General features: G+C 39.4%; 2 protein-coding genes and 1 long non-coding RNA gene across 3 annotated transcripts in view; all 3 read right to left on the bottom strand.

The window, feature by feature from the left end:
• LOC146707268 (uncharacterized) overlaps window positions 1-13,455 on the bottom strand; it is a 30,573-nt gene extending 17,118 nt beyond the window's left edge. Inside the window, exons 1-2 of the mRNA XM_085458599.1 lie at window positions 13,062-13,455; window positions 11,650-11,769 (exon numbers count right to left, since the gene is read on the bottom strand). The gene's annotated coding sequence lies outside the window, so the exon portion shown is untranslated. The remainder of the gene's footprint in view (window positions 1-11,649; window positions 11,770-13,061) is intronic.
• Window positions 1,423-8,086, bottom strand: LOC146707269 (uncharacterized). The gene is made up of 4 exons (XR_014920809.1): window positions 7,914-8,086; window positions 6,156-6,188; window positions 1,969-2,128; window positions 1,423-1,749 (listed from the first exon to the last, which is right to left on the bottom strand). It is a non-coding gene; the product is annotated as an uncharacterized LOC146707269 (long non-coding RNA).
• A 127-nt stretch (window positions 13,456-13,582) lies between the features above and the next one.
• On the bottom strand, window positions 13,583-21,084 carry LOC146707270 (uncharacterized). Its single transcript, XM_085458600.1, has 9 exons — window positions 20,247-21,084; window positions 20,032-20,143; window positions 19,824-19,914; window positions 19,091-19,175; window positions 18,865-18,995; window positions 18,544-18,748; window positions 16,273-16,357; window positions 16,087-16,159; window positions 13,583-15,332 (listed from the first exon to the last, which is right to left on the bottom strand). Exons 1-9 carry the CDS (start codon window positions 20,335-20,337, stop codon window positions 14,352-14,354), a joined length of 1,854 nt encoding a protein of 617 aa, XP_085314726.1. The 5' UTR covers window positions 20,338-21,084; the 3' UTR covers window positions 13,583-14,351.
• Window positions 21,085-25,306: the final 4,222 nt, after the last annotated feature.

The following is a 25,306-nucleotide window of genomic DNA, read 5'->3' on the forward strand; positions in this document are numbered from 1 at the left end:
CAACATGTAGTATTTAAGTGACCAAGTAGCATTGGGGTAAAAGTTATTGAATAGTGTTAAAATAAAATGACAAAATTGTGAAGGATTAAAATATTCCAAGAGCTCAACTTACTTCATCTGAACATGTTCCAATCGCGTTTTATGAACACAAAATGCACAGGTTTACTGAATATGAAAAAGTTGTGTTGATTTAACTCAGTTGTTTAAGTTTCTGCCAAAGCAAAACATTTGTGTGCAACCAATGTCCACTATTGAATCAAGTAAATCCAACATGGCCTTTTTTTCAGTGCAGATTTGAAGGATTGGTCGGATGTATCCTGTCAATTGGACAACTTAAAAATGTTCTTGTTTGGCTTTTTTCAGTGTTTTATTTGTTCGTGAGTAAATCAGTTTGGCTCCCAGCCAACATTTATATGTGGGGCCCATATGGTTTGGAAATGGGCTGAAAAATGGGCCCCATATAGGATTGTCCGCGGGTTCCGTAATGGCCCCATATTAAATGCCCATATAGGTGTTATGTTAGGAAAATCTGGGAACTAAATGGGCCCCAACTGGGAAAAGTACACAGAAACCCACCTGGGCCCCATCTTTCAAGTTTTTGTGGGTACCATGTGGGCACCACATAGGCTAAAAAGTGGGTTTTAAGTGGGATTGTCCGCGGGTTCCATAATGGCCCCATTTAATAAGCCCATCTCGGTGTTATATTGGTAAAATCTGGGAACTAAATGTGCCCCAACTGGGCAAAGTACACTGAAACCCACCTGGGCCCCATCTTTCAAGTTTCTGTGGGTACCATGTGAGCACCACATAGGCTAAAAAGTGGGTTTTAAGTGGGATTGTCCGCGGGTTCCATAATGGCCCCATTTTGTAAGCCCATCTCGGTGTTATATTGGTATAATCTGGGAACTAAATGGACCCCAACTGGGCAAAGTACAAAGAAACCCACCCAGGCCCCACCTTTCAAGTTGTTTTGTGGGTACCATGTGAGTACCACATAGGCTAAAAAGTGGGTTTTAAGTGGGATTGTCCGCGGGTTCCATAATGGCCCCATTTTATAAGCCCATCTCGGTGTTATATAGGTAAAATCTGGGAACTAAATGGACCCCAACTGGGCAAAGTACACTGAAACCCACCTAGGCCCCATTTTTCAAGTTCTTAGTGGGTACAACATGAGGAAAACATGAGCTAAAAAGTTGGAATGGCATTAGCAGTGGGTTCTGTATTTGCATCTTATTTCTAGTTTGAATTGACTAAGTTCTGGCACTGAGTGGGCCCCATGTAGTAAAACAGTCACAAAATCAATTTTTCAGACGGCTAATACGGGTTCTGTGACACAAAGACACCAAATGTATTAAAGCTGACCGCAAACAAAATCTAGTTTGTAAATAAAACCATTTCAAAAATCACGAGGGTACACAAAACAACATTTTTCACATTTATTTTGTCCAACAACTGTGATTTTACGTAACTGTATTCCAAAGTGCGTAAACGTTTAAAAACTAGAAATGTCAAACTACAGCAAAATTCCTTAGATATTTGGAACTGTAGCAACATGGGGAAAAAGTCAGATGAAAACTCAAAAGCTTATCTTGAATCAGCAGGGTTTGTTTTTTTACAGAGCCGTAAGTCTATTTTGTACCCTTGCAGCCCTCGGTCCTCCTCTGTCTTTAGCTCCACTGAACCACTTGGACAGAGCCTTCTCTGCTTCTTGCAAGTTGACTTTTGATGTTAAATAATTCTTCAGTGCCTCTGCAAATGAAGAAGAAGAAAAACGGGCAAGCCAAAGTAAAGTTAATCTTAGCTTACTTCATTTGGTGATGATTTTCAAAGAACAATGTTTATTTCACTTTATTGCCTCAAAAAATATATACAAATTGCATGATAACCAATCTCAGTTACACTTTCAAACACTTTATTAAAAAAGTTTAGTTTTCTAAAGTTCAAATGTCTCAAGTGAAACTAACTTACCATACACAACATTAAAAAGACGCAAATCTCTGAACTTTTTTTCCCCATGTCGGCCAAGCATGTTGTACTCCACAGCCAGCTCAGGTGATATGAGGAATTTCATCATCCTTCTTGTGGCATCGTCTACACTTGTTTCCCCTGTATCTGCTACCATGGCAACCTGAGGGGAACATACAAAAAGGACAGATTAGATACTGGCATCTGGTTAGGATGCCTCCCTGGTGAGGTGTTTTGGGCACGTCCCACCAGGAAGAGACCCAGAACACCCAGGACATGCTGGAGGGACTATGTTTTTCGGCTGGCCTGGGAATGCCTTGGGATTCCCCCGGAAGAGTTGGGCCAAGTGCCTGGAGAGAGCGAAGTCTGGGCCTCTCTACTTAGTACCGGATTGGGTCGAGGGGCAGCAGCCTAAGCTTAAGATAATGGACCGGAATGGAGGATAAATGGACGCTTTACATATTACTTAATGTTTACTGTGTGGTGATAAAAAAAAAAAATGGTAGTAAACACAAGCTAAACTAAAAAAATTAATTGCGCTTCCTTAACCCTTTATCCCCAATAATGTTACGCAGGATAACTGGTAGGTCTGGTAGGTTTTTTCCTCTACTGTATACTATATGAATGTAATCAAGGATTAATAACAGAAAGAAAAAAGAAATTGAAATTTTGCCATTTTTACTAAAGGCAATCAAAATGTACATGAATAAAATATTTAAATTAGTCAATTCAAATTAATAACTCTAAAACACTGAACAAAATTAAGTATTTGACCCTGTGGTTTATTTTCGGACATCTCTTTTCTTCTAAAAGTCCAGGCGTGTTGGGTCCCTGGCAGAGCTCAGGTTTGACGAGACAGGTTTGGAAAAACCTGTCGCTGGCGACTTTTTGGGGGCTAAAGGGTTAAAATAAATAGGAATTGGCCAAAATTTGTATAAACTATGAAATAGCAGAACAAAAGTAAAAAAAAAAATCTTTATCTGTTATCAGAATCAAATATTTGATTAGAATAAAAAATTTAACTTTCTGGAAGATTTCTCGTTACATCTGTCATAAAAGTAACAACATCTCAGAAAAGAAACATGATAGCAACAGAAAAATATGATAGCAGTGTGATGTGATGGTCCCTGGCCAGATTTTTACACATATTATAAGCCCTGTGACACAAAAACCACAGAACTCTGACACGCACAGACTGTTTTCCTTCGTGCTAATGAAGAAAAATGCTGGTCTGGTATGTAAAAGGGAATTTATTCTTCCAGGACCTGAAGCTCCGTAATGCAGCCCTCCAACAGCCAAACCTATCTGTTCTCTGATTGTCTTGATGCATGCTCAATCATCCAGGTAAGTAAATCTCCAAAAGTTGATTCTGTTCATCTGGACGTAGCGCTTGCAGCATTTTCTCCCACTGAAAATGCTACGTCCAGATGAACAGAATCAACTTCTGGAGATGTTCTCTGATTGGATTGTTTAATTGGTGATTGACATGAAATTGACCAATCAGCTGAAAGGAAGAAAAATAGGGTCAAAATTTGGATGTGTAAGTTTAAATCCACACACAGCCAGGAAAGCCGAGCGCAGAGTTGTTTGTAGCACCAATTCAGCCAGAGTGGAGCCAGATGGATTTTCCATCCATCCACACTGTAAAGTCTATAGACCAGCAAGTGATAAATTAACAGTGTTGTTGGTATTTTCTAAAACAGTTGTATGCAATAGGAATTGCTGTTTATAGTCGTCCTGTATATCTGCATGTTCCCTCCCAATTAAAACCTGTGATAATGGAGATTCAAATTCATGTCATACCTATACCAACAGTTATCAAGTATCCAGATCGACCTTTACTGATGTGCTCTGTCAGTGCGCCCCAGGGCAGCTGTGGCTACAATGTAGCTTGCCATCGCCAGTGTGTGATTGTGTGTGTGAATGGGTGAATGACTGAATGTAGTGTGAAGCGCTTTGGGGTCCTTAGGGACTAGAAAAGCGCTATAAAAATGCAGGCCATTTACCATTTAAAGGAAAATTGTTATTTCCATGTATTTTCCTGTTCTGCCTTCAACTTTGAGGACTTCCCCCCACATTTCTAGTTGTGACAGTGCACCTACAACAAAAAAAATCTGCTGTGATTTACATTTGTTGAAAGAGCAATTTTGTAAAATAGTCTATTTTTGTATGCACAGTTTACAAATCTGTCCTGTACAGCATGGACTGATTGCATGCTAAAAAGTTGTTGCTTAAAAATAAAACAATAAATTTTTAATTAATAACATCAGCAGAAAGCCTTGTTATTAATTAGATGTACAATTTCTATAGAATACGAAACAACTCAGTTCATTTTTGATCATATCAATACCAGCATATTACACAACTAGTGATGGGATTTTCGTCTCTTTTAGAAAGCCGGCTCTTTCGGCTCCCAACCGGCTCTTCAGGTTGTTTTGTTGCTTTAATTAATTTATTATTAACAACAATATAAAATTATGAACCAAAGGAATTACTAATGTAAAAAAAGAAACGTGGTTTTATTTATATATGTTTATATATAAATATATATGGTGGCCCCTAGAGACAAAGCATGTACAAACTCCAAAACCCATTTCTAGCGTCAACTGAACTTCCAAAACAGAGCTATCTAGATCACTTAATTTACACAATTGAAATCATATGTGTATTTTTTGTGTATTTATACACAAGCACTCATATATATTCATAAAAAATTCCAAAAGCTGTTCATTTACCTGTTACTACCACACACCAAATCCGGTCGTTGGTACTTCCTGGCTTGTGTAGCCACTAGGTAACAAAATCGCAACACTGTGCCTAGCATCCTGGAGCACTTCTGTTGTGTTTTGTACGTGCTTTGGAGTTTGTACGTGCTATGGAGTTTTTACGTGTTTTGGGGTTTGTACGTGCTTTGTCTCTAGCAGCCACCGTAAATATACTTTTATTTATTCTCTCCACATAAAATGTAATAAATAAATCATATAATACAAAAAAAAACAACTATTTACATTTCAACTTTTAACTATTTAAATTTTCAGCTTTTTCCTTTTAAACAAATTTAAAGTGAAACAACACAAAACACTGCAAACCACAACACAATTAAATATAAATTATAATATGAAAACAAACAGAAGATGCACATTCTCTGTCATATGGGCCTGCATGAATAAACTTTCTGAATCCTTTATCATCCGCAATTGAAAATAGTTGTGGATGATTACTATACCTTTCTAATGTGACGTTGTTGTCCCTGGCTCTCTTTCTCTCTCTCTCCCTCCTGCTCTGTTACTGTGCTACTGCGTGTGTAACAACCGCCCCTCCCCCCTCTTCCCAGCGCAAAGCACAAGGCTCGCGTGCAGAGTGAAGCGGAAAAAAAGTGCGAGAGAGAGAAAAAACACGCTTGTGTCGTTCACTTCAAAGAGCCGTTTCGTTTTGACCAACACATCACTAACAACCATGATGAAAAACGCTCATCTGCTTCCATCACCATCAGCTGATTAACATTGAGCTGCTGCAGTCAACACCATCAAACTAATTTACTGTTTAATGTTATGTTATTGAATGCTTTTATTTTTAAATCTTTACCAGCGCTTAAAGACTGTAGATGTTCACACCTGGTGTTAGAAAACCGAGCTCACTGCAGTATTTTTTTTTTATAACTGGAAATTTAAATTTTTATTGGTTACCGTGTTTATTACCACTTTTATCAGTAATGTACTTCCTATAAAATATGGATTTGATAAGTTACCGGTTTAATGAAATCAGCTAGTGAACACATCGATCACTTTATTGAACTACACGCCTTACACTCTTGTGAGCTCTGGTTACTAACAGCAGGTGTGAATGTTTGGAGTCCAAAACGCAGATAAAGATTAGAATAACAAGGCAATGTAAAATCAGTTTAATGCAGTTGACAGTAGCAGCTCAGATGGAAATCAGCCAATTGTGAGGAGAGCAGAGGACCAAAACTGTCAGAGTTGTGGGTCAAGTGAAGAGAACACTGTTGGCATTATTGTTAGCATAAAAGATGAAAATTAAATAAATGTTAAATTTTAAAATAGATCATTGCCTCCTGTGCCTAAATAAATATATATACTTAATACCAATAAAAAAAAGGATGCCCCAAAGACCATCACTTTTCAAAAATAATAATAATAATAAGTAATACAAATAATATGAAAGTTACTTACATGTCAAAGATGGTGCTTGTGATCTTGAAGAATCTAAACGTGATAAGGAAATGAAAGAAAGTGTATGAGAAAATACAAACATTTTTGTTTTTTCCCAGGATAATTCAATATAAAAGATTCTCTTACTAATGCACAAAATGAACAGTGTAATTAAAAGTTTGAAAGGCACTGCATGTGTTTATATGATAAACTGACTAATTCAAGCAGCAAACACTAGCAGTGCAAAAATGTATCTAACTAGCTGACAGACTTTAAAGTCACAGGAAGATATATCAAAATGGTGACTTATGCCAGAACAAATGACTTGACAGACATAAATCCTAAATTCCTTTAAGTAAAAAAGGAATTACTTTTTTATAAGTGGTCCCTAGTGGTTTTCAAATTATTACATGGCTTGTTAATTTTTTATTAAATTATTAAGAAGCCAGATGAGATCAAAACATTTACAAATGACTATAAAGCACTATCCAAACTTCAAATCAAGTGGCAAAATCTCCAAATTAAAAGTACTCGCAAACTATAAAAATTTGATTATACTTAAAAATATGCAAAAACTAATTTAGTGGAATTTTTACCTGCTCAAGAATACATTGAACATGCAATATTTAATTGAAAAGAACAAAATTTGTGTACTTTTAGAAAGGATTATTAAATATTTGGGGATACTAGACATAAAGAGGGTCTCGTACATTTACGGGCATCTAATTTCCTGGATTTAATGGTTTAAAAGTTTAATAGGTCTTTGAAGTTGATAATAAAATTGAGTCCATTATTAGCAAAAAGAATTTAAAAAAAAAAAAGAGCAAAAAAATGCTTAATATATAATAATTGTTTTAAACTTAAGCTTTGTAATTGTAGCAGATTTCATTATGTCTGTAATTTTTTATTTAGCCCCACAGTAGTAAAAGCCATAAATGGGAGTTAGATTTATTACTAGTATTTTACACAGCATTCAGCTATAATAACATGTTCTGCATTTTCCTACTTCACCATCTGATCTGAACAGCTGCACTCTCTTAATTAATTAATGACCTAACATTTCTCAGTAACCAATAACTAGATGGAACAGCACAGTATCTAAGAGAGTGATCAGACAGTGTTTGAGCTAAAGACGCTGTGTGTTTCTTTTGGGGGCTTTTTACACACTGATCCACCACCGTTTTCCCATAGTACAATGCATATCTGGTAACATTACCGTATTCAGATCAGAAAACCGTTTCAGCTGCAGGCATCTACTCCTGTAATTTAAACAATCACCTTGCTACACTGCACATGAATATTATGTAACATGGTATGACTAGCTCATGTTCAGACATTTAAAATACTGTTCAGCCATTTTGTTTACTGGGTAGTGCATAATGGCCGAGTTAGCTGAGCAGGAATCCACTAAAGCCAAAAAAATAATATAAATTTTTTAAATTAATTACAAAAACCTTATAGGAAAATCCAAGAAACAGTTGCAGAAGCACAGAAAAAAACTGCCGTGTACGTTATAGTGTGTAAATTCAAAAACTGTATAGAGAGAATGGTGCAATGAAAACAGAATAAGATAAGATGAACTTTATTGAGTAGAATATAGGCAGTAAGAGTTTTTTAATTAACTTTAAATTATGTTTGCCAAAGACAATGTAGCAAATTAACCCAGTTCTACCTGCTAGCTAAAGATGTTATGCTTCTCCCCCTTATACCGTTTAGGACGACTATAGAAAGTTACTAAAATAACCATTGATAAAAACGTATCAAACTTTAAGTATTTACCTTTGTCATAGTTTTCGATTCTTTGGTATCCTTTTGTCCTCCACGTTCTTAAACACCAGGGAGAGAAAAGGCGCAACAGACGAAAGACCGCGAAGACTAGACGCTAGGCGGTGCAATCTGCTCCTCCCTCTTTTTAAACGAGCCAATAGGAGCTGCTCACATTAAAAACAACTTTATTTAAAAAGTCGTTTTACACCTGATACAAAAATTTTAAAAGTCAAACAATGCACAAGTTTAAAAGAACAATTTTATTTTTAAAAGTTTTTTAAGCATAGGGATGGTTAATATGTTTTAAAAAGTAATATATAATATTTATCAAAAATTGTCACCCAAATCAACATCATAATAAAAATATAATTAATAAAAATATAATAATGATAAGAAGAAGAATAACAGTTTACCTAAAAGCTCTTCTAACATTAGACTGGTTTTGAAAAGTTTCAATAGTGTCAATACACCATAAGGACAAGGGAGTTTCACAGTTGAAGTGTGACTGCTTGAAAGACCCCATTCCCTCTCCTTTCCACTAGTTCAAAGAAAATATAAATTATTTCTGGTTATATAATTTGAGGGCACAAGTTTGAAGAGTAACATTTTAACAGATCGGTAATATACTTCAGGAGCTTTACTGGATCTGATTAACCAAAACTTCCATCTTCCATGTAACTAACTGTCTTTTCTCTAATACAGTAGAGTGTGTCTGATCTACTAAAAATCCTCAACTGCATGTTTGCTCAAGTAAATAGTCTTAATTGTTTGAACAACCAGTAATCCTTAATTTGCAAATGCCAAATCTGGATTTTGTCTGTGTAATTCACTTTTATCTTAGGTTTTTTATTCGTATTTTTTGCTTTTCTTTTTTTCTACTCTTGTGTCCGTTTTAATCACTTATTATTGCTGCTGTGACAAGTGAATTTACCTAAGAAGAATCATGAAGTCCTTATTTTATCTTATCTGAGCCTCACCATGCAGCCTACCATGCAGAGTTCACATTAAGTACATAAAATGAAATCTAAAATTAAAAAGTAACCAGTTTCAAACCAGTTATTTGGAATAGTGTGCAGAGTGTTTTGAGTAACATTGAATGTTCAAAAACACCAAAGTTCCTATAGTCTCACTTGACAGCTGGGTTGTAGTGTCTGATAACACATAACATCGTGAGGTCTCAATGTGGACTTTGAGTACATTTGCTAGCCAAGGCTAAATACTGAGAGGGTCAAAAATGAAGGGTCAAGAACATCTGACTGTACGTAAGGGTAGCAAAAGTGATAGACTGAGGTTGTGCCAAATATGTTAAAGTTAGGGTGATTTCTTAGAGAATGGTACCACATGGGTGCCGTCTGCAGGTTATAAAAGAGAGTTATGTTCATACTTTCTTTTGAGATTATTTTTACAATTTGACTTTCAGAACTCCCTGGGTTGTGCGCAATCTGTGATGGGCTTGTTTGGAATAAATCCTCCTTTATTCAAATAACACTTTCTCAGGCTCTTCACAGAAGAAGAATCCTCACATAAGCATGTGCTACCATTTTGAACCAATGTACACATTTACCATCACTAACCCAACTAGGACCTACATTGGATGCCCACCCATATGGATTTGATGTTAGAAACGCAAGTGGGTCCCATATATACTAAACAATCTTGAGCCCATGTGAAATATATGCCCATATTAATTTAACACAACCCATTTGGGGCCCACATAGACATGTTTTCAGGGTCTGACTTGCATTTGCCCATGTGTGACACATATAGTTTGACCAGGTGGGCCCCACCTATGTCATCAGTACCAAAAAATATATACCAATTACCTCACTTTGCCCCACCTGGGGCACACAGCAAATGCTTTTCTTTAAATGACTGTGTTTGCCCATGTCTAACCCAGGTGAAAAACCCAAGTGGGTCCTACGTGTGTTTCCCATTTTGAAACAAGTGAAGTGTTTCCCATGTTTGACCCAGCCAGGACCTACTATATGTTTCCACTCGGTTTTGCCCATATGGCTTTAATGTGAGAAACCTAAGTGGGTCCCATATATACTAAACAATCTTGAGCCCACATAAAATATATGCCCATATTAACTTAACATAACCCATATGGGGCCTACATAGACATGTTTTCAGGGTCTGACTTGCATTTGCCCATGTGTGACCCATATAGTTTGGCCAGGTAGGCCCCACCTGTGTCATCAGTACTAAAAAATATATACTGATTACCTAACTTTACCCCACCTGGGGCACACAGCAAATGCTTTTCTTTAAATGACTGTGTTTGCCCATGTCTAACCCAGGTGAAAAACCCAAGTGGGTCCTACGTGTGTTTCCCATTTTGAAACAAGTGAAGTGTTTCCCATGTTTGACCCAGCCAGGACCTACTATATGTTCCCACTTGGTTTTGCCCATATGGCTTTCATGTGAGAAACCCAAGTGGGTCCCATATATACTAAACAATCTTGAGCCCACATAAAATATATGCCCATATTAACTTAACATAACCCATATGGGGCCTACATAGACATGTTTTCAGGGTCTAACTTGCATTTGCCCATGTGTGACCCATATAGTTTGACCAGGTGGGCCCCACCTATGTCATCAGTGCTAAAAAAATATATTGATTACCTAACTTTGCCCCACCTGGGGCCCACATAGACATGTTTCAGGGTCTGACTTGCATTTGCCCATGTGCGACCCATATAGTTTGACCAGGTGGGCCCCACCTATGTCATCAGTGCTAAAAAAATATATTGATTACCTAACTTTGCCCCACCTGGGGCCCACATAGACATGTTTTCAGGGTCTGACTTGCATTTGCCCATGTGTGACCCATTTAGTTTGACCAGGTGGGGCCCACCTGTGTCATCGATACTAAAACATATACTGATTACCTAACTTTGCCCCACCTGGGGCACACAACAACAGCCTATCCTTAAATGACTGTGTTTGCCCATGTCTATCCCAGGTGGAAAACCCAAGTGGGTCCTACATGTGTTTCCCATTTTGGACCAAGTTAAGTGTTTCCCATGTTTGACCCAGCTAGGACCTACTAAAAGTGCTCACTTGGGATGGCCCATATGGGTTTAATGTGAAGAACCCAAGTAGGCCCCATACAAAAAGCCCAGTTTGAGCCCATGCCCACATGGTACCCATCCAGCCCGAGCAAAAACCAGGTGGGGCCCATATATACATGTTGGCTGGGCTGACATTAAAGTGATAGTTTTCACACAGTTGAATCAACATCAAACAGAAAACTGATTAAACAGAAATGTGAGATGGTTTGAGAATTTAGGCCAATGTCCTGTTATGTTTTACATAGCAAGAAACAAACGGTTGAGTTTATTAAACTCCAGCGAGACAGCTGGTAATGCAAAACTGAAGGCTAGACCATCCAGTTTCACAACAGCTCACTTCCGGTCTACCCGCCCTGCGGAGAATCCGGCCCACACAGGCCGCGAAGGCCGGGTCCTCAGGAGGATGCAGCCTATGAATTTGGACACGACCGGTTACTCATATTTTGTATCTTAAATACGTAACGTATGTGTATTCCGTTACTCCCCAACACTGTCTGCCTGCATGGTTTTGGCTCCCACATACAACGAGCCATTAATAATTGAGATTATCTCATGGGCCAGATATAATTGTATAAAACACCCCTGGTTTTGACCCTGTTTCTACCCAATAAGCCATTACACAGACCCACTGTATGCTTCACATATGTCTCAGTTTATCTATGTGCAATTACCTAGAGGGTCAGAGAGTATCTCCTCTTCCTTGAAACTTGTTTCACTCTGTCTTCATCGCTGCGCTCTGGACACTTGTTGCTCACCCCATCGTGTGAATGCTCTCAGTTAGGTGCTTTTGACTAGAATTCATAGGATAGACACACAGGATTAATACATTATTGACTGTATAAATAGTAGAGACCATAATAGATATGTTCTCAAAATCTTTAATAAATTGCCTCCCTCACTGCTAAAAGCTCTAACTTTCAGGAATGGAGAATTATATTTTGGTGCAGTTCTGGACCCATGAACAGTGATGGATAGCTTTCCTCACTGTCTCTTGGGCAGTGCTGCACTGATCCCTTCCTCAGAGCTATCACAATGCAAACACAACGAGTTATTCAAAGTCATGAGTTTTTTTGATGTGTTTTCAATATTTCCTTTAACTAAGGGAGAGTCAGGTCACATTTTATCTTGAATGAGTGAATTGGTCACAAGCTCCATGACTTCAAATGCACAGTTTGCTTCACTCAGAGTCCTACTGGCTTGTTTTCCTACTCTGACCACAGATCTTGAAATCTTACCGTCACTTCTTGAATCCTGTTTGCTGCTGTAGGAAAGACATTTTGCGGAGCTGTCAGCTGACTTGACGATGTTCTGTCCACTCTTGTACTCACCCTCCTAATTTCATCCTGTAGAGCTCCACTACTTCTCTGGAGATGTATCTTTCAGCTAAACACTTCACTCTTGACAGTGCTACCTATTGTTGGATCCACAGTTTAACATTTTCCAAAAATAATGCATTGAAGCATCCTGTACTTTATCATCAGTAAAATTTTCCATGGATTCTGTGAATCGTTTGATTAATCATTGGGGTGCAGTGACAATTCCACCTGCAGATTTTGGCTTCAACACACATCTTTGAGTTGGTGTCAGTGGAAAATCCACAATCTTTCAGATTTTTCCATAGTACTAAGTCCCCCCCCCCCCCTTCCTCCCCCGAGCCGTGCGCTCCCGTGTATCTTCATCAAAGTTAAGACATCTCCGTTATGGTGATGTTGCCCACGACACCTCATGTTGCCCATTTCACCTCAGAAATGCCGCCAACATTTCACTTAGACGCAAAGGCACTTTGAGTTGTATATAACTTTGAAATAAGTTATTTTATTTACTCCTTGGCGCAACAAACACACAAACACGAGCGTAAGAGTTCAGTGCGGCTGCACTCTGCAGGCTGTCCATGCACTAAAGCACTCTGGTTAACGAACTAACCATTCACACTGACAATGACACGTCTGGTAATATAGAAGCCGACAGGTGCTTACGCTTTTTATGTCCTCGTTAACAGTTCGCTAGTTGGAGCATTTTGACACGACAGGTTCATGTACACAATTTAAACCGCAACACTCAGAAGTTATAACGCTGTATTTACCCTCATCCGGTTGCTTGAAAGTAGTGAGGCTTCAAAATGGCACGTCAGAAACCAGCTGATGATGTCACCGTATTTACGTCCTGTTTTGGGAGTGTTGTGGGAGTTAGTGTCTTATTAAACATGGAAGGAATTGTTTAAAACTACTGCTGTGAATAAAATATTTAATCTCAAGTATGTTTGTTGAAAGGGTTCGTATACATTTCACATTTTCTTCTCCAAGAAAAAATGAAATCTTTCATCACTTCTTCTCAAACAGACGTCAGAGCGACGGAACCGCGTACCGACATGACTACCGCAAAAAACAGCGGCAGCAGTGACGCTGGTCAATCCTCGGATCCCCAAGATTCATCATATGTGCATATGTGCCAGTGTCAGCGTGGAGCCTTGTCCCCTCGCCCCCACAACCCTAAACGACAGGGACAAGGAAGAGGCGGGTCTCCCGACATCGATCAGAGTGGGCATGGCCACCCTTTCTAAACCCAGAGAAAACACAGGAAGAACTTTGTGTTAAAGATGTTGAGTATGTATATTTATTTAAAAAAATAGTAAAATTCTTAAAAACAAAAAACAAATGCAAGCTCTTATATAGATCAGTAATGTTATGAAGTAAACTTTATGTTAGCTGCCGTTCAAATGTAAGTTAGAAATGTTAATATTTATTTGACACGGGACAGATGACGGCGACAGACACAGCTCTGTTATTATTCTGCTGTTGTCCTTGGGGCTGGCACAATATCAAATTTTTCACAAGATCTATACCAGTCTATATCTAGGCATTTGATTTTCAAATATCCTGATTATAGTTAATATGTGATTATCATGATACCCTCTAAATGACATCAGTTCACACACTATACAGATAACACAACTATCTCAGCTATCTGGAACTTACATTCCTTCACCAACATTTGTTTCAGTATAATAAGCTACATGCCATTTAGATGATCTCTAAAAACACAATAAAAATGCAAAAACTTTTATTATTATAACCACATTATTATTAATTTCAGTTTAGTTTTTCATTAGATAATGCATTTCTTTTTTAACAGTAGAAATATCTGATGTAACAATTCACTTTTAAAAGCAAGGTTATAGTGCACAGTTCTGATATATGAAACATAATTTTGCATAACTATGAAAATAAAAGAAAATACTTTTAACGTTGCTGAAAAACGTGAAGTGGATAAAGAATTATGTGATGTTACATTTTCCTGAGAACTGACTGACTGTGATGACTCCTCCATGTGCTACATGCTATGTTGTCCTGCTAGTTGAGCCTGCTGTCTGTTCTCAGCCCTCCTCCTGTTTCACTGGCATATATCCATCACCAGAGGGCTCCACCGACCTGCCTGTTGACATCAGAGCAAACCCCTGTGTCATGTGACCTGGCTGGAGCTGCAAAGCTGGACTCAGTCGTGGCCCAGGCAAGTTCAGAGGCAGTTGTGGAAAAGAGAGCAGGGAGCATGGTAAAGCACTGGAAGGATGAGGCAGAAACAGGAAGCGTGTAGATTCAGTGGACTTATCAACATCCTCCATGCCCTCACCCTGACTCAGCTGCTCCTCTCCCCCACTGCTAACACCCGAATCCAAGCTGGGAAGCTCTGGGCTGTCAGCCTGCTGTTTCTCCACTCGCTCATAATCAGAACAAACCTGGATAGACTTGCCAAACACACCTCCGCTGCTTCCAAACAGCCTCTGAAAATCTGCCTTTTGTTCATTCCCTCCCTCCTTCTCTTCCTCACCCTCAGGTTCCTCATCATGGCTATCAGTCATATTGATGCTATCTGCCTCCATGCTCTCTTCACTGACCTCTGCACAACTGCACATGCCTGAATCTAGACTCTGGAGCCTAAATCGATCATTGTCGAGCCTCTCAGTTTTCTCGTAGTCTGAAATCACCTGCACTGGCTCACTGTTACTGCTGCCTTTGAGCAGCAACATTAACGTCTCCTTTTCTTTCTCTCTCGCTTCATCACTTTCCTGTTCTGCGCTTTTTCCTTCACCCCGAGTACCAACAGGACCATAAGGCGTGTCAACCGCACAGGGCTTCAGATTCCCAGCAGTGAGTGAGGAAATAGGAGGAGGGCTACAAAGCTCAGAGTAACTTGGGTTAGTGAAGCTGGAGCTGGTGGAGTCATAGCTGCCTTTGTTCAACACCATCTTCTCATCTGGCTTGTAGGCCACAGCAGCATCCACAGGTGAGATTAATTCTACAGTGATCATTTCCACTGATTTCAAGAAGGAGTGAAAGTATTCACTGGAGAACCCACTCTGGAGGAGAGAAAGTCACAGAACAGAAGAGATTAGAAAGATTTGAAATATATAAAATTATCAATCTGCACTTTAATGGGATTAAATAGGAAAGCATCAGCTGTTTGGGGTGCTTCACTCAAACTTTAGTGAATTTGAGTTGTTTGGATCATAAAGGTCATAAGTCTGTGGCTGGATTAGTGAGTCACTTTGTCTGTCTGGTTCCACCTCCCACAGAGTTCACAGCTATCTGCAATGCTCTGTCTTCTTATGGTACATGTTGTGTCCGTCTGCTTTTTAACTTGCACTGAGCTTATTTTGTTTATTTGCTTTTGGACTCCTTAAACTCTCTGTAGCTCCCTGCTACTTTGCAGAGGTTTTTTTTTTAATGAATATGTTTAGACATGAAAATTAGACCCTGATGCAGTCCACCTCTGTGGTTATACAGTGAGCCTTGTTCCCAGCAGGCAACAGGTTAACAGAGAAAATACTGTGAGGTGACTGTTGTTGTTAAATGGTGCTGCATGAATAAAACTGTACTGAACGAAAATTAAATCATTGTATAATAGACTTCCCATGAACTTATCCAGCATTTTATTTTAACACTGTGATGACGCACTCTACTCTTAACCCTACACTAAAGAAGAGTCACTATTGCACTAAAACTATTGGCTAAAACACAGCTTTGAATATATGATAATAATTTGATTTCCTGCAAACAAATTCACCACAGTATTTCATAAATGTTATGTTTACTGCCCTGAAGTACACTTACCTGGATTTCTCGCAGGAAGGATTTTCCTGGGTCTGGTATGGGTGGACCTTTGATTTTCTTTACTATGTAAACCCTAAAAAAATAAAAAATAAATCAGAGTTGTCAGAAAATAACTTAAGTAAATCAAATTAGAAGAAATTCTAATAATATTATTTGCCATAGAAACTTGTGTCTGTGCTCACGTACCGGGTGGTTTTGTGAGTGCTTAAGAGCAGGCCTGCCAGCAACACCACCACACCGACTATCGTTACAGGAACAACAAACGTATTACCTGAAAAATACGGGACAGATCAGGACACAGTGGCTCAGAAACATGAGAAAACTGGGTCATACAGCCAAGTCCATGAGACACAGACAAGTTTGCTTCTGCAGCCGATACAGTGAATTTAAATAGAAGTCAAGATGTGAGTGTGATTTATTATTCAAGAGACTAAGGATGAATTTTGCATGAAGTGCATGGATTATAAAAATACAGACATTTTCAGTTATGCCCTTCATTTAATTATTATTACTAATCCTTGAGTGCAAATCTTTTGTATGTGACTGTCTGAAGTCAGAAACCTTCAAAATGCCATTTCTTCCCTTTACTGCAGCCTCCTTCAGTTGCTGTTTGCTTCTGGGTCTTTCTTCTGTCTGTCTTCACTAAGTGAAAGTACGCCATGTTGGGCTGGGGTCATGTGACCGATTTGTTTAGCTGCTGAGTTGTTGATGTGACAACCCTCTAAGTCAGCGGTTTCCAACCCCCGGGCCTCGGACCGGTACCGGTCCGTGAGTCGTTTGGTAGCGGGCTGCGAGAGTTGAGGCTCAGGTGTGAAATGTATAGTTTTCATGGTTTTTATCAGTTTTCAGCGTTATTTTGTTATCGTTTTTATCGTTAACTCAGTTTTCCTGGGTCTTTTCACGTGTGTTATGAATAAATCTTCTTTTTTTTTGGTACTGGTACTAGTTTTATTTTGTTGCATTTATCCGCGACACCTTAAAGGCCGGTCCGTGAAAATATTGTCGGGCATAAACCGGTCCGTGGCGCAAAAAAGGTTGGAGACCGCTGCTCTAATTGTTGTAGGACCTCTATGATAAGTCTCTTTTGTTTTTTAGCCCATTCAAGGCCTTGCACTGGTTCCCCATATGGACTGCATATTTTATGTTCCCATGAAAAACTACCAAATGGAAACTAAACACTTTCATCAACTCAAGGAAACAGTCCAGATGTGGACATTGATGCTTTTGAATCTGAGAATTAATGCAGTTGTAACTGGTTGATATTTTATTGGTAGTATGTGTTATTGTTGTCTGCCATTTTTCTTCTTCTTTGGTGGCTAACAAGTCTCACTCTGATTGTTGTAGACAGATCACTCTTACCTCATAACAACCGGCTACTATTTCTTTGTTTATGAAATATTTCACTTTTTCTGGTGACAAAGTCCTATTGACCTTGAATGGAGAGCCAGCCCTCTCTCTGTATGTTGAAGGTTGCAAGTTAAATTACAGTGTAAACGTACACGACACACACAGTAAATGTGCTCACTATTATTGCTTTTTATTGACTATTGTGTGCTCAACGCAAACAGTCTGTTCCAGTTCATTTCTCCTTCCTCCCCACTCAAATCTGCCTTCACTATATAGAGCAGGGGTGGGCAACTACAGGCCTCGACTGCCGGTGTCCTGCAGGTTTTAGATATCACCCTGTGTCAACACACCTGAATCTAATAATTAGTTCATTCCCAGGCCTCTGGAGAAGTTCAAGACATGTTGAGGAGGTAATTTAGCCATTTGAATCAGCTGTGTCTAAAACCTGCAGGACACCGGCACTTGATATAGAGAAACAAAAAGAGACACCGTCATCAGTCAATCGGCACCATCTGTGGCTCACCTGCATCCCAGTACTGCCCCCTGAGCTCACTGCACCACGTCTACCCTGCAGCTGAGCCAGGGACCAAACTCCTGCCACATACAGCATTGGACATTTTTCACAATGGCTTCTTCCCCTCTATGCTGTGTATTATACACCAACACACTTCAAATATTTTCCCATATACATAATTATTCCATACTGCAATAATCATGCTCAGCATATGGTAAATGGCCTGCATTTGTATAGCGCTTTTCTAGTCCCTAAGGACCCCAAAGCGCTTCACACTACATTCAGTCATTCACACACTGGTGATGGCAGCTACATTGTAGCCACAGCCACCCTGGGGCGCACTGACAGAGGCGAGGCTGCCGGACACAGGCGCCACCGGGCCCTCTGACCACCACCAGTAGGCAAACATGGGGTTAGTATCTTGCCCAAGGATATTTGGCATGCAGCCAGGATGCAGCCTGGGATCAAACCACCGACCTTCTGATTAGTGGCTGACCTGCTCTGACACCTGAGCTACAGCCACCCAGCATAAATGAATTGGAAAGATTTTGACATTGGTATGTTATGTTAAACAAAACATGTTGAGATAAATGTACCTGGTGGTGGTTTTATTTTCCCTACTGGTGACTCCCATGATGCAGTGGGGCTCCAGTCACTCCAGGCTCCCTCGCGGTGCCGAGAAATAGACCGCACACGAACTCGTGCCTTGTACCTCTCGCCTTGTATCAGCAAATCTGGCTCCAGCTCTGCCTTGCACTCCTGCTCACACTGAATGCCACTTTTATTGTGCACAGCAGGATCCTGACACACAGAAACCAGTGTGGGGTTGAGAACGAATCTTGTTTCACATGTGAACTTTCATGATCTCAACTTTATACTTAAACGTGTTCACATTGTGTCATAAAATCTAAACTTACACTCCATGACTGATCCTGCTTCTTCCACTGCAATTCACTTCTGTATAACCTGATTACATGTTTGTGGACTTGGGACAACCAGGAAACAGATGTGAAGTTGACTTTTGGCTCTGCAGGAGGATTCACCTTTACTGCAAGATCACACACACAGTTGTTTTAGGTCACCATGAATAGCTCGCACTGTAAATCACAAAGAGCCAGTATTTATACTGTAGATTACACTCACTGTGACAGGATGGCTTGAAGGAAGTGATTACACTCTTCATTTGGTTGCAGCTCAGATTAAGGGACAACTCATGGAAAAACTGAAACTGGAAAAAAAATGTTTGAAAAATATTTACTGTTAGAAAACATTGAGTGAGAACAATATAGAAGTCTTTTGTTTGGCAAACTTCAAATTTGATTTAAAGTAAAACAATTGGAGTCACAAATATCCAATCAGATAATAGACTTGGTAAAAACAAAGAGCAGCATAAAGAGAGAAGAGATGAAGCTTCTTTTAGACAGAGGATGACCTGAGTACATCAAGCAGAAGATCTAGTAAAAATAGTTAATGAGATTACTGGGTACATTTGAAAGGAGTGTTATACATTTTTTGAGCTTTCTTGCTGAGAATGACATTACTGATACTGCTCCATGTCTGTACAGAAGCCATAAAAACTTCACCTTAGTTTCAAATACACAACAGGGAAAAGTAAACCAACCTATTAGCAGCTGCGCTTATAGTACGAATTTAAACATGCAAGCTGATTTCCCTCTCATCATATGCACAGGATTTTCAGAAAACATAATCTCTGACATTGACCGGATAAAAAAACTATTTGGAAGGAGTCAGTGACTGCCCCGAGGCTTTCCGTAGAATATTAGATCTCACTTCTAATTAAAATACAAACTGAGATATAGGATATATGATTTTATCTCGGGGGCTCAGAAATAATTTGATTTCTTTACACACTCACAGTGCTTTTCTTTTCAAAAATCAGGGAGCACTTCTTTAGCGCTGGTCTGGAGACGTCAACAGACTTTAGGTCACAGGAAGCGCTGTAAGAACTGAGAAGAGGAATATTAATTTGATTTTCCTGCAGATGGCGTTACTGATGACATCTATGATTTCTGTTATGTGAGTTTTATGTGTTGAGCTTTTCTCTTTGTGACTGAGGTCCTTACATGTAGCGAGATTCATAATGAGCATGTATGGTGCATGCAGTGTCATCAGACACGTATCTGCTGTTCCACAAACATGTGATGTTTCTATTGTAGTCAGTGTAGCAAGTGAGATCTGTGAGAATTAAAACAGGAGAGATTAAATGAAAATGAGTAAATATGTTAAACAACAGATCTTAAAATCAGTTAAACATGAATAAAGAGGAATAAAGACTAACTCTCTGGAAGCCTGGGACACTCATCACTTCTGCAGAGCAGCAGCAGAGGCAGCAGAATAAACAGGGAAAGGCTTTTCTTATTTCTCTCCATTAAGTCGACAGTTTTCTTTCTTAGAGGCTGCTGGGATGGTGACTGTGACTGGAAGACTTGAAGGACTGTAGTTGCTTTAGGTATTGACTGACTGCTTCCTGATTCTTCTCATCCTGCAAAGGATGCAAATAAAATGTTACCATGTTAGCAACATGATTAGAGACGACACAGTTTTATTTCTCCAAACAGTCAGACATCAACCCACATAGAAGAAAAACAGCTGGCTACAGATAAACACAATATAAACAGAGGAAGGAACAACAGACACACAAGTGTTTCAGATCCTGCCTCAGTTTGTAAAACTAAAAGCAGTGATGATGTAATCCAGACTCCTACTGTGTATACTAAGGAGCACTTAAACTTACTGTGTTTTAATTTACTTTCATCCATTTTCTTCTACTTATCCGATCTAGCATCGCAGCGATGAAAGCTAGAGTCTATCTCAGCTGGCACGGGTCGAGGGGTAAGGTGCACCCTGGACAAGTCACTTTACTATATAATACAAAGTGCTGTTCAGCAACTGTTATTGTGGTTTGGAGACATCTACATAAAATGAAATTGAATTGAAATCATAATTTACATGAAGCGCTTCAAAAATTAATGTTTCCATTGCTGTTGCATTTGTGGTCTTTTCTTTCAGACATGCGTCTCTACCACAGCCTCACAAACTGTTGGCTGCTCGGTTTGTGTTCACTTGGTTTGATCTGCTCCACCATGTCAAATCAAATAAAACTGATACATAAATAACAACAACCTGATCTCCTGGATGTTTTCTTACACAAAAGAAATTGGCACTGAATCTTAAACTGAACAACATTTAGTAAAACATTTTTAATATTGTAATTGTAATAATACAATTCTCTTATAAAAATAATAATAGCTGTACATTAAAGCACACACGCTGTCCATTAAAGGACTTCAGTCAGTGACACTTACCTGCTGGCTGAGCTGCAACTGATCTGCTTCCAACTGCTGACTTAATTTCACCTGATATCCTGTCAAAGAGCATCACATGAGGGTGTTACTTTGTTTACGTATCAAATGCAACCAACTAAACTGACAAGACAAAAAAAGTGTGAAAAGTCTTTTGATCACAACCCACAGAGCTCTTCTGACGAACATTTGAGCTTCTGAGTGTTTCACTTGAAGCCTTGTAACCCTTTAGTTTCATCGAATCTGATTCTTCAACTTATAAACGGTTGTATATAACAGTACCTGCAGTGCACCTGTCTGTATAACTCTGAGCTGATAACTTCAAGCATGCAGCATCAGGTGGAAACTGGCTGTTCTGGGTTGTTGCTTCATTTTTTGAATCTTCCTTGACTTTAGTACAGCCTGTCAGTTCCCCCACCCTGTTGTATTTCTGACCACACACACACACACACACACACACACACACACACACACACACACACACACTGCACTTCTTATTAGTAGTAGCTCCCTTTGCATGTGGACCACACTGACATTTAAACTGTGTGTTTGTGTGGATTTGTGCTTTTTGTGGTTTTGCAGCCAAGAGCAAGCTAACCAGCAAACACCCACATCCTCACCTAATGTCTTCACATTATGCATTAACTGACTTTAAGCATTTTATCTTTGCAAGAACACTTTTCAAACAAACGTTTCTTTTCATAGTGCTCAATACAAACATATTAAGTTTAAACAGCATGGTTTAGATTCTCATTCACATAATAAATATCACGTCACATTAGATACTCCAGCTCTGCTGGGGACTCAAAGGAATCTGTGCAGCTATCTGTCTCTTCTGGGGGGTCCGAGGGGCCCGTCCAGCCATCTGTCTCCGCTGGAAGGTCTTAGGGGTCAGGCGCGGCCTGTTGGTCCTGCTCGTTTTTGTCCACATCCAGCACGGCCTGCTCATCCAGGTCCACCACCACACCATTGCCGGCCACTTTCTAGGCCGTCAGTTAAGGGTCTTTGCCATGACGGACGGCCTCCAGACCTACTCAGTCACTGCTGACATCTTCCACGCGGCCAGCCCCGTGAACTGCACTGTTTTGGACCCCTGTACAGTCAGCCTCCAGATGGCCCCCCTAAGCTGTTTTGTGAACTGTTTCCTGGGCTTCAGTGCCTTTGGACTTTTTGCTTTGAACTATTTTGTGAGCTCCGGTGTTTCTGGTGGCCTTTTTGTTTTGGATTTGGATTTCATTAGCCCAGCAGTGTCTTAGTAAGTCATGCTAATAGACCATTACTTTTATTTTAATGGATCTTTATGTTCTAACTCATTCTCTTCATTTTGAAAGAGGTGTGAAGCATATGTTCTCTTTATTTATGTTAAGTTTTCTGACTTTTGGACTTCCCCTTACTAAGAGGTGACACTCTCTTATTGCTTTCTTTTTGCCTCAGAAGCAAGAAAACCACAAATACACACTAAAAGCTCAAACCACATCCAAACCCTCTTCTCTTCAGAGAAATCAAAATTTTTTCCACTAATGCAAAAAAAAAAAAGTCATTCACTACCCAGAAAGTCTGTTTTCCTTCCTTCCTTCCTTATTCTGTTTTTTCTTTACATGAGTGGTTGAGGGGCATCTGGGGCCACAGCTTCAAACAGGTGGTAAAGGATCTATTATCAGCCATACTAGCATTCAATACAAAAACTAATTCTGGGATGCATTACAAAAATTACTGATAATATTACATAATAATCACTTTGAGTACTCGCCAGAAACTGCATTAGGTAGCTATTCACTGGAACTCTTCAAATGATGAAAGACGCTGATGCAAGTGAAGGAGGCCATCATTAAGATGTCAAAGCAAAATGAATCAATCAGAGAGAGATAGGAAAAGCTGAAAAGCAGGAGTACCCAAATCAAGTAGTAGATATATAAGTAGTTATAGTAGTAGTGGTCGATTCTTTAAAAAAAGAAAAAAGGAATGCAGAAAAACTAAAGTGCAACATTTAAAGAGGTACCACTGTCAAAGACATTCAATAGATGCCTTCATGAATGTAAATGCAGAGTTCATGTGGGTAGTCACCTTCCTTAACTCAAACGTTAGGGAAGGTGGTAGGGAAGCAGACTCAGCAGACATTTCAGGTTTCCAGAGGTGAGCAATTTATTTACAGTGAACCCCATCCTACATGAAACTTAACAAAACCTGTCATGTGTGACATCATCAGCACTTTAAAACGAGGAAATGCTAGGCGGGTCTTTCCCCAAACCTGACTTACATGAAGACTGAAACGAAAGAACAAAGTAAGTATGAACAAACAACTTAATCTGTAACATAATAAAATGTAAAGAAACATGTATCTGACTATTTGCCTTAATTTGCAGAATGCTTGATTTGCCGGCAACAGAATGCTTACACAAACAAACCCGGGATAGTTAGTGCAGCAATGTTACTTTGACAAATAGCAAATCATAGCAAATAAATACACAGACAGAATAATGTGCATAATGTGCAAAAAAAAGGTCAACACATCTGGGACAAATGGAGAGCATTACAACTGCTCATCCACTTTGTCACAGCTTACAACAAGATGCAAACAGCTGGTTACACTCAGGAATAAGAAGGCCAGATCAGAATTTGCCATAAAACAACAAATGCGGCCTTGACTTTGAGCACAGTTTGGATAAAGACCCATCAGGTCACTGCTGTGTTCAAGTTAGAGTAATTTCTGACCAGCACACAAGGTGAAGTAGCTCATTAAGATGAGAGAGAGAGGAGGACGGATGGAGGAGAGTTAGTGAATCAGTAAGTGCAGATGATTAGTACTACAGACTACAGAAGGATAAAGCTGATGATCCATACCATGAAGTTATGGGAAAGCTTATCAGTGAGGAGCAGTGAGTCTCCTGCTGAAAAACAGCTCTACAGATGTCAGACAGAGGACTGCAAGTCAGTAGAAGCAAAACAGAATAAATGCATGTGAATGAGAGAGACATGTGCAAGGAGTGGAGATAGTGAAGGTGGATGAGACAACGTTAGTGAGGTTAGGCTGAGATGGTTTGCATACGTGCAGAGGAGGGATATTTGAGAGTGGATGTTGAAGATGGAGCTGCAAGGCAGAAAAACAAGAAGACAGGAAGAAAAGAGTCCTAACATCCAGACAGTCTGGGTGCTCGGGGCAGGGTGAAATGGAGGCCAATGATCCACTGTAATGATTTCTAAACCAAACAGCTGAAAGAAGGAGAAGACGACTCTAGGAGAAACCAAGATGGACTTGTACCAGAAGGATGACGAGACAAACGTATGCAGAAGGGAAGATACAGCTCATGAGGTCAGGGCCACTGTGAAGATGCCACTGCTGATAGATATAGCAAGGACAAATTCTGAAGTGTACAGGTTTATACTCTCAGCTCAGAATCAGCCAAATGCTGCAGAATTGGCTGGCCAGCACTTCATAATGCAAATAGATAATGGGTGCAAAAGCATAACAACCCAAGAGTTTCTCAAATAAAGAAAGGATATTCTCCAAGGACTGCATACAGCATGCTTTTAAGTTACTGAAGATAAAACTGAAGACAAAGAGACCCACAAACAGTAAAGACCTAGCAGAGCATCTCAGTGGAGGACACACAGCATTGGGTGATGTATAGAAATGTTTTTAATATCAGATAATAAACAGATACAAAACTTTTGCTTTGAATTTTGAAATAAAGCTGAAAGTCTGCACTCCAAGCACATATTGATTGTCTGATTTAAAATCCTCTATGGTGATGTGCAGAGGTGAAATTACAATCAACACTTTTAATAATAATTACTTATAATTCATTATTATCAGGTTGTCTTAACAACTTCCTAAAAAGCCTTCAGTGGATACAAAATCCTGCAACGGGAACACCAACAGTGAAGGAGAGAGCATATTTTTTCCACATTGCTTCTCTTCATTGCCTCCCTGTTAAATCTAGAATATAATTAAAAATTATTCTCCTCATGTATAAGGTCATTAAGAATCAAGCTCCAGCTTATCTTAAAGACCTCTGTTTCATCCCAATAGAGCACT

The sequence above is a fragment of the Copadichromis virginalis genome, linkage group LG6, assembly GCF_057382275.1.
Source record: "Copadichromis virginalis isolate Kocher_CV1m ecotype Utaka linkage group LG6, C_Virginalis_male_GT1.1, whole genome shotgun sequence".
Classification (NCBI taxonomy): Eukaryota; Metazoa; Chordata; class Actinopteri; order Cichliformes; family Cichlidae; genus Copadichromis; species Copadichromis virginalis.